Here is a 10,530-nt window from a genome sequence, read left to right on the forward strand (position 1 = left end):
TATAAAAAGGCATGGAATGAGTCTGAAGCAATATGCTAAACCAATGTTAGAATAAAGATGCATGTATTGAGAATTATTTATTTAATGGCCTCTGTGCGAGAGAAAAAAACCTTTGCCTTTTTTTGTTGCAAGATTTTCCCTTTATTATTGTGAGCTTAGAAAGAAAACGATAGCCAAGCATAGTCTGACTTCTGGTTGTTATAACAACCCCTTCCCCTGGAAATACTATGGATGCCTTCCTGCTGTTTTTATGTTTCTTCATTGCAACATGCTATAAATATTTATTTGTCTGTAAAAATCAAGCTTGGAATAGGCGGTGATGCAGGCCAAGCAAATGCAATAACCTTGAAATGACAAATATGCAGGAAAAACTTAGTCTTCTTCCTTGTTGCTATGGTTACTTGCAGCCGGTCGCTGAGTGAAAATGGTTCTGTCATCAGCAACGAATCAGGAAAGCCCAATTCAGGCCGAGGCTCTCCACAGAAAGTAACAGCACAGCAGAAAGTGACAAAAGAGGAGGGAAGAAAAAGAAATGGTGAGAAATGCACTCTGGTGAATGATCTACTAACTTACCTTTCTTTTCTCCCATGGAGATAGATTACCCTAGAACAGGGTAGGCAACCTTGGCTCTTTTATGACTGGCTGGCTCAGGAATTCTGGGAGTTGAAGTCCACGAGTCATAAAAGAGCCAAGGTTGCCTACCCTGTTCTAGAAAATATAATGCTGAATATAATATTGCAGTTAATTGGAATCAATGCCATACACTTCTCTCTCTCTCTCTCTCTTTTTTTCTTTTTTCTTTCTTTCTTTTTGTTTGTTTATAAGCCTTATTTGAGTTTTGTAGACCACCACTTTAGTATGACCTCAGTCTTTATTCCAACTTTGATCACTGCTGCGTTTCCTGGTGTATTAGGAAAAACTAGGGCAGTGTGGTCTGAATCTAAATTTGATTTATAACACATGCTTTTCCATTTCTATTTTGATGTTGCTTTAATTGGGCCAAATTTGTTAATGTCCCTTAATTTTGTTAACTGAGTATCAAAATTGTGGTACCAAATTGTAGCATGCTATTTTTTTTCTTAAACATTGTCCTTTTTGTTCTGTCTTTCTGCGTGGTCCTTAGAAGAGAAGTAGGCTTTTTGATTTAAGTTACCACCTATGTTTAATGACAACTGGATATTAATTTTCAATGTGCTATGTGATGTTGTTCGGATTGTGTAAAGTGTTACTTCTTTTGTCTGAAACTCAAAATAAATTGTAAAAAAAATGTCTTTTGCTGATGAAAATCTCTCAACTTCTCTTAAAAATGTGCAGAAAGAACTTCTGCATTAAATGTATATGTGAGAAGCAGTATAAAGTTGAATTAATATAAAAATCTTAGGATCATCATACTGTTTGATATTGAAAAGTTACATTATATTATAGAATATTTTTCTCAAAATATTGGTTGAAAGTGATACTATTAAATATGAACAGTTTAATGGTGTGGTGGATAAACATTTATATCTGTGTATAAATGATATATTTATACATTTATAATTATCTGAAAAGTGTCCACAAATTTTTGTATTAGCAGATATATATATTTATTATTCAAAGCAAGTGATCTCTAGTATCAATTCTCATAAAGTTTAAGTCTTTACAGATTTTCTGGAAAAAAAACTCCTGCATGTTACTTTCCATTCCAATATTTTAATATGCTAAAATACTGTTTTAAAAATCCTTTTTTTGAATCATTCCAGAATGCCATCTTATTTGTTCTATATTATAAAGATATGTTGTTTTCTGTGTGCTTATGTTTTCATTTAGTTTTTGTTTTTAGAGCTCAAAAATAGCATTTTAAATAAAATTGTAGTAATGTTTCATTTGATCAATGCTCACCGTACTTCTGATCAATCTTTACAATGCAGATTATTGTTACTGAAATTCATGCACAAGGAGATTCTTATTTAAACCAGAAAACCTTTGTATTAGGTTGCATCCACTTGTAAACTTACTTATAGCAAAGCTATTGAAATCATGAGAGTAAGATATTTATAGCTAATATATAAGAAGAGCTCTAAAGGGTCAGAGCATCCAACTGCATTTTAGGAGTTTACTAGTCTGAATGGGAGAACAATAGATCCTTCCATTGTTACTTCCTGGTAATCAGTATTTTAGCCATGCAGTCTGTGTTTTAGGAGGTAGTAAATAGTCATTACTATTTACTAAATAGTCACCCCTGGGAACTCATCCATTCTTCATTTAATATCATCCAAATTGGTTTCCATTGTCACAACTACTGATAGCAAATTTCAGTTTATGTGTTATATATTAACCTGAATCACTCTACCCACATTATCTAGGCGATGCATAATTTTATAAACTATCAAAATTCCCATTAATCCTCCTTCTTATGTTAAAGAACTTCAGTAACTGTAATCTTTCCTTTTAAGGCAGGGATCCCCAACCCCATGTCTGTGGTCCAGTGCTGGGCTGCAGGCTGTTCAGAACCAGGCTGTGGAAGTGGTGGGCATGTGGGTGCACACCAAGCTGCATTTATGAAAGTGGTACACGCATGCGTGCAAAACCATCTCCTCTCCTACCCCACCGCCTCTGCTGAGCTGGAAAGGTTGGGGACTGCTCTTTTAGGAGAACTGCCCTGACCCATAAACATTTTGGTTTCTTTTCTTTTTTTTTGCATGTTTTTCTCGCTTACAATTTTTTAAGGTGCATTGACTAGACATGTACACAGTAATTGAAGTATATGATTACCATAGTTTTTTATAATGACATTGTCACAGCGTTTTTAGTGTTTTGTCAGTAAGCTTGTTGCAGTCTGTTTCTTTGCAAGCTGTATTGTTATCATTGTAACCATGGTGAGTGTCACATGTTCAGCCATGTTTTTTTGTTTGGTTTTATATTTATTACTGTGTGCTCATGTCCAAAACAAAACTTTCTCTTTTTTTTCCTTTGTGCTGTCTGGTGAGATAGACATGTAGTCATGAGTCTTCTTTTGTTTTTACAAGTTTCTTTGTAATTAAAAGTTTTATAGTAGAATATATGCTTTGGGGTTTCTTTATTTTTACCTGATGTTCATCATGCATCAAATGAACCACGGTTCATCGCTCCCTGATAGGGAGTTTTTGATTTACTCCCTGACATGGTAGCAGAGGATGGTTGTTACTAATTTTAGAGAGATCTTTTGGGAGTTCATCATTTCAATTTTACTACTTTGAATAGTTTATCATTAGGCAACGTGGCCACTTCATTGCTAAACCCCAACGCCAGATATTTATGTACAAGTTAAAAAGCATACCAGTCTTTACGTGGCCTCACTTTGCAAATCTTGCCAGTATTAAAATTAACTACTTTCCCCCTATGTCTCTGTTTTGTTTGTTACAAGTTGCCAATCTATAAGAACACTTCTCAATAAACCCAGTGGCAGCTGGATTTGTTCAGTATTTTTTGAAGAAGAACTTTGACAAATGCTTTTGAAAAACCAAGTGTGCAGTGCAAATTTTTACTGGACTTATAGGCATAATTTCAATGCATTTCTATCGGGCTAAACTCAGCCCTCTTGCAAAAACAAATACTTTGCTAACCAATACAGTGCATGATCTCTTAACAAGAGAAAGAGAAAGGCAATTGCAGGTCCATTCAGACATATGACATTCAATATTTGTTCAGTCTTTCCAGCCTTTGTGATTGTTGATTGAATACCAAACATTAAAAAAGTGGAAAAAAATTATAAAAATCTGCTTGTGAGAAGGCTAAGCCTGAATTTAACCCAGTGACTATAAACATTTTATTAGGAAGTTATCAATCAACTTGCTCAGTGGTAGTGCAACTAATACTCCTCAGCAAATAGAAGGAAAGGGCAAGTCTTTATTTGCAGCAGTTTCTCCTTTTCCTTCTCAGGTTCTGCCTCTCCCAGCTGCTACCAAGTTTCCTTCATGACAGCTGCTTTTGTTCCTATTTCACTGATGAATTGATTTATTCACGCATTCATTAAGTTAGAGATACCTAGTGAGCATAAATAATGAAGGTTAGAAATCAGTCCTCTTTTTAGAGAAAAAGGCCTTACAAGAACCCCTAGAAAAGTTAAAAAGCTAAGCTACTTGGATGAATTTTTGTTTGCTTGTCTCAGGTTTCCTTGCAGTTTGGGGCAAGAAAATAGGAATAATGGTGGCTTTACGTATTTGGCTATAGACAGTATTTTTAACACTCTCCCAAGATATCTTTATTAACTTTACTGTTAGCTACCTAGATAAAAAAGATGCTCTTTTCTTCTTGATAAAAGTCTAAAGGATAATTTGAGAAACCCATTATAACCTCAGTAAATTAAGCAAGTCGCATAGAAGTAAAACACTTCTGCCTATTGCAGAAGAACTGAACTGGAATATAGTTTTAGTTGTGAATTATAGACAGATGGAACCAAATACTGAGAAAAGGCATCAGAGCTGAGAGAAGGCATCAAGCCAGGAAGATCTTGTTCAAGTCCTAGACACCTCTAGTTAAACCAGATGAACTCACTTTTTCAGGGTACCGTTAAGCAGGTCATTCAATATGTGGGACAGTTATGCAGAAGACTGATTGTGTTTTCAGTCTAAACCAGTAGCTTCTGTCAGTAGCTTATGCTCAGTTTCGGAGTGTCATGCCATATTCCATCTGTACATATTCAGTGTGCCAAATATATGATATTCCCTGCCTTTGAAGCAAGTGTTTTTTCTAAATATACACAGAAAATAATGTTCATATTAGAACAGTAAATGATAAGAACTAGCTATTGGAACAATCCAAACAGAGCTAGTTGATGCAGTATTTTACTTCCAGAACTGATTTAAATAAATACAACTAATAAGGCTATGAATTTATGGGTATTCTGACAGATTAGCTGAGCAACCTTTTTAATGCAAGGATTAAACGTATTATCTCTTAAGAAAAGAAACAGGCTTTGAAAATGAGGAAAACGGTCTTTACTGTTCACATTGGTTTATTTAGGAAATCAAATATAAGACTGGTTCATTGGTTGTCATAGTAGCAAACCAATTTTAAATCCTGTTTTTCTGATTAAGAGGAAAGTGACATCTCATGGTTACTATTAAAGGTAGGCTTTAATCTTCTTAAAACCTTCCTAATTTAGACACACAACATGTGTATGAAGGAATATGCATTTGAAGAACTAGTAGAGGCAGAAAGGCCCAGCTGTAGAACTTGTTATTAGGATTGGGAATTTGATTTAATAATGGGAAACTAATTTAAACTCTGTCCTTTTCAGTTTAACTATGAAAAAAGTTTTTCATGGGTCATTGGGTAATCATTTCTCTACCAAAGTATTTTTAATGGTATTCCATTTCCGTGTGATATCCTATAATACCCATTTTCCTGAGTTTAATTATGGTAGTCTTCAAAGCTTCTAAGACTTGTCAAGTTCATATAATAGACAGATGAGCTAATGTATGAACAGGATACTTCATTTGATATCTTACATTCAGACCTCATTGTGTGTCATTATTATCTTATTTAAAAATGGATGGGCAATAGGCTCCTTCAGTGTTGCACTAAGAAGAATTTAGTGAGACTTATAAATAAAAGAACTTACCTAATATTGGGGATGTCACAAGGTGTCATATCTCCAATTTGTTGTGATATGTAGAATTGGACTGAACCAATCCCTGTAGTATAATTATTTAGTTGTATAATTTCTTAGATAAGTATTTTATTTTAGTATATCAATATTTTAAACAAGCTATAAAAAATACAGGATTATGGACATAGTTTTATATGACGTCCCGTTATTTATTTATGTAAGTTATGTTACTTTCATATAATTTTGTGATAGCTTAAATGTGAATGGTATGAACTTTTTTGACCTAATACCCACTCCATCAAATGCAAGTTAAATTAACCACATAAGTAAAGCTACATAAGTCCTTTGAGACTGTCTTTTACTATGAAACCAGCCGATTATTGTCCATTCTTAACAATAGACATCATAGAACCTTTGTTCTGGCTAGATTCAATACATATACACTTCAATAGTTATTGATGGTAAATACAAAAAGAAATCCCTTCTGCAAACAACTTTGCTCCTATGTGAGGTAATAATTCAGCCCCTCATAAAGGAATTCCCAGGGACAGATGACCAATAGAGAGATAACCAATGGTACATCTCCTATCTTTTAGCAGACCATTAAAAACACTACTATCTAAAATGTAGCCAAAAGCTGCCTCACTACTAAAATGAGACAACAAATATTGTCCAATAAAATGGCATTTCCTTGAAACCTTTAAACTTATCACTCTCCCCTTCCTTTCTTTCTCTTTCACTCACTCTTTCACTCTTTCTTTCTCTTGAACTTCTTTTAATTGCCATTTTATGCATATTCTATATATTTTATGAATGTATTTATATGTACACATTGGTCAGGGAGGTCAGGGGAACCAGGCTACAGGTCAGCAAGCATACAAGGAGGCTGATGGGGTGGGGTGGGGACTTTATGGAGCAATATGTGATCTTCTCTACTGGTTTTCCCGTAGAGTTTGCTTGTGGGAAGCTTTCAGGGAAGGTCATGAAATAGTCATAAGGCAACCTTGGGACACTGCAACTGTCAGAAGTGTGAGATGGTTGCCTGGCACACAAATCACAATCATGTGACATTGGGGATGGTGCAACAGCTGGAATGTGGAGAAATGAGTAGTCAGTCCTTCAAGGACTACTGTATTATTTACTGTTCGCATCGCTGGATACATTATCACGACAGTGACAGCTTTCCTGAAGAAGAAACCTTAGTTCTTGATTTGTGTTCATAACATGCATTTTCAAACCCTAACCTGAAAGGAAAAAAAAATTACATGAGGGTTTTCTTGCCTTTCCAACTTAGCATCCTTTATCTTCAAATAAGCTTGTGTACCTTGGACTCCAAATGTTTGTTCTGTAAGTTGGAGGTGGGATGAGGTGGTCTCCATGCAATTTTGTGCAGTCCCACATAATACTCCTTCCCTATAAACATCATTAATCTTGGCAGCATAAGAATGTCAGTACAAATATCCAGAATCTTTTTTTTAAATGAACTGCAGTTTCTATAGTAACTATCCTATTTTCTAATAAATGCTTACCTGAGCTTTGGAAAGGGAAGTTGGATGTAATGAATATAAAGGATGTTGTAGAGGTATCTACAAGCAAAGGGTAAAACAGTAGCTTTAGATAAAGACAATGCTGATCTTTCTTCAGCTTTATGATATTTATCACAGTGTACAGCTTGGTTGAATAGCTGTGGCTTTAAACGTCAAGGAAAATTTGCCATAATCCTTTGCAAGTGAATTTCACAATCTGCAAGAGACCACATTCTGTAGATATGAATGATTTCTTCTCAAAACCAGTTATAAATATAATTCAAATTACTAATGAATTCTGAGATGTCCTGTCTCCATGGAGCATGAATTATCAAATCAAATCTTATATATGATGGGAAACTGAAGATGTCATTTTGATGGACTCAAACCTATGTCTTTTCCAGTAAATTCACAAAAACTACACCAGAGTCTGATTACGCTCACTTATCGCATCATCAAGAACTTCCAGTACAAATAAAATAAAATAAATGAGAAATAATTCATTTGCTATGTTCCAATCCATCTTGATTTCTGCATATAGCATCTTTGATGTTTATAATGCTGTTATTTTGCCTGCATGGCTTTAAGGTAGAAAATAATGAGTTTTTGACATATTTATTAACACAATGTATTAGTATTTACATTTACCCTAATTTCAGAATCCAAAGGATGATGCTACTTTCAGGAAGCTCTCTTATCAGCAAATTGTAACAGTAGCGCATTTATAAAAAAAATTGCTGCTGCTACTCTAGCTGTTCTGATTATAAAGCTATTTATTAGATGCCGTACATTTTGGCTTCAGGTAGCTTCTTAACAGAAAGAAAGGAAAATGAAAAATTGTTGCCTTGTGGCACGGAAGCTGTGAATCCTTATTTAAGCACTAAACATAAAATAATGGACTTATCTAGCTCCTTTCCCTGCATCCATTTTGCAGATATCTATACCTTAGCTCATCTGAGGCAGATGGAAAACTGCAGAAGACAGGAGAATATCCCTTTCCTGGGTAATTTATCTGATACAATTTTAAAATGAACCAGAAGAGCCACAATTGCAGAACAAGTATTTGAGAATTTGCAACTATAAACTCTATATATTTAGATTTCAGAATGTGTGTGTGTGTGTGTGTGTGTGTGTGTGTGTGTGTGTGTGTGTTCTGAACTGGTTTATTTTATGCAAAAAAACCCACCAGGTAATTTCAGAGTAAAAAATTAGAAGACCATCCTGTAAAAAGGCAGCAACAAACCACTTCCTTGTTTTTGAAATGTTTATGTTTGTTTGTTTTATTTAATTTATATACCGCCCTTCTCCCTGGGGACTCAGGGCGGTTCACAGGGCATATAAATAAAAATACAATACTATACAAAAGTTAAAACAAAGATTAAATCAGTGCCCAATTAAAAAACAATAATGCAATCTAAAATGACAATTTAAAACCCAGCTCCCCATCAGGCCAGACCGGTCAATTCAAACAAATGGGTCTTCAGACCACGACGGAAAGTTCGGAGGTCCGATGCCGTCCGGAGCTCCACCGGCAGTTGGTTCCACAAAGCCGGGCCACCCACAGAGAAGGCTCTCCCCCTGGGGGCCGCCAGTCGGCATTCCCTGACCGGAGGCACCCTGAGGAGGCCCTCTCTGTGGGAACGCACAGGGCGGAGGGGAGTTGAAGCCGGCAGCAGGTGGTCCCCGAGGTACCCCGGACCCATGCCATGTAGGGACTTAAAGATCATAACTAAAACCTTGAACCTCACCCGGAAGACAACTGGTAACCAATGCAGCTCGCGGAGCAAAGGTGTAACATGGGAGTACCGGGAAACTCCCAAGACAACTCTCGCGGCCGCATTCTGTACCAGTTGGAGCCTCCGAGTGGTCTTCAAGGGAAGCCCCATGTAGAGAGCATTACAGTAGTCAAGGCGAGAGGTCACGAGCGCATGAGTGACCGTGCACAGGGCATCCCGGTCCAGATAGGGCCGCAACTGGCGCACCAGGCGAACCTGGGCAAAAGCCCCCCTAGTCACGGCCACTACATGATCTTCTAGGGTAAGCCGTGAATCTAGGAGGACTCCCAAGTTGCGAGCCCTATCCACGGGGGGTAAGAGCTCACCCCCCATAGAAAGAGATGGAACATTTTGAATGTCCCGGGATGCCGGAATGCACAGCCACTCAGTCTTGTCAGGGTTGAGCTGAAGTCTGTTCCTCCCCATCCAGACCCGAACCGCCTCCAGGCAACGGGACATCACAGCGAGGGCATCACTGGGGTGGTTTGGGGTCGAAAAGAAAAGTTGGGTATCATCGGCATATTGATGATACCCAACTCCAAAACCACGAATGATCTCACCCAGCGGTTTCATGTAGATGTTGAACAGGAGAGGCGAGAGAACCGACCCCTGAGGAACTCCACAAACGAGAGACCTCGGGGTCGATCTCTGCCCCCCTGCCAACACCGACTGCGAACGTCCCAGGAGATAGGAGGAGAACCACCGAAGAACCGTGCCTCCCACTCCCAATCCCCTGAGACGCCGCAGCAAGATACCATGGTCGATGGTATCGAAAGCCGCCGAGAGGTCTAATAGGACTAGGACAGAGGAATATCCCCTGTCCCGAGCCCTCCAGAGATCATTCACCAGAGCGACCAATGCCGTCTCCGTGCTGTACCCGGGCCTGAAACCCGATTGGTAGGGGTCCAGATAATCCGCTTCATCCAGGACCAGAGGGAGCTGATGCGCCACCACACTCTCAACAACCTTCGCAAGAAAGCGAAGGTTGGAGACTGGACGAAAGTTGTTCAATACAGCTGGGTCCAAGGCAGGCTTCTTGAGGAGAGGTCTCACCACCGCCTCCTTCAAGACGGTGGGGAAATAACCCTCACTCAAAGAAGCAGATATAACCGCCTGGAGCCAGCCTCGTGTCCTCTCCCTGGCTGCATAAACCAGCCAGGAAGGGCACGGGTCCAACAAACATGTGGAGGAGCTCAGCCTCCCCATAATCCTGTCCACTTCATCAGGGGTCACAGAATCAAACTCTTCCCAGATAACATTGACAAGACCGTCCGTGTCCTGATCGCCTGACTCTGCCCAGCTGGAGTCCAAACCAGTCCGAATCCGAGCGATTTTATCCGACAGATGTTGACTAAATTCCTCGGCACGACCCTGCAAGGGATCCTCCCTCACCTCCTGATTAAGAAGTGAGCGAGTCACCCTAAACAGGGCGGCCGGGCGATTATCTGCGGACGCAATGAGGGTAGAGAAGTAATTACACCTCGCCACCCTCATCGCAGCGAGATAAGACCTAATATAGGTTCTTAACCGCAACCGGTCGGGTTCGGATCGGCTCGACCTCCAACAGCTCTCTAGGCCCCGTTTCCGACGCTTCATCTCCCGGAGCTCCGCGGAGAACCATGGAGCTCGCTGGGATCTGCGCCGGGTCAGGGGCCGC

At 38.9% G+C, this 10,530-nt stretch overlaps 1 protein-coding gene across 1 annotated transcript in view; it reads left to right on the top strand.

Moving 5' to 3' along the window:
• KIAA1549L (KIAA1549 like) overlaps window positions 1–10,530 on the top strand; it is a gene marked incomplete at its 5' end in the record, with an annotated part of 185,302 nt that overhangs the window by 122,802 nt on the left and 51,970 nt on the right. Inside the window, one exon of the mRNA XM_083357765.1 lies at window positions 408–535. Within this exon, the coding sequence (XP_083213891.1) occupies window positions 408–535 (128 nt within the window). The remainder of the gene's footprint in view (window positions 1–407; window positions 536–10,530) is intronic.

Source organism: Vipera ursinii (genome assembly GCF_947247035.1).
Source record: "Vipera ursinii genome assembly, chromosome: 1".
Lineage (NCBI taxonomy): Eukaryota > Metazoa > Chordata > Lepidosauria > Squamata > Viperidae > Vipera > Vipera ursinii.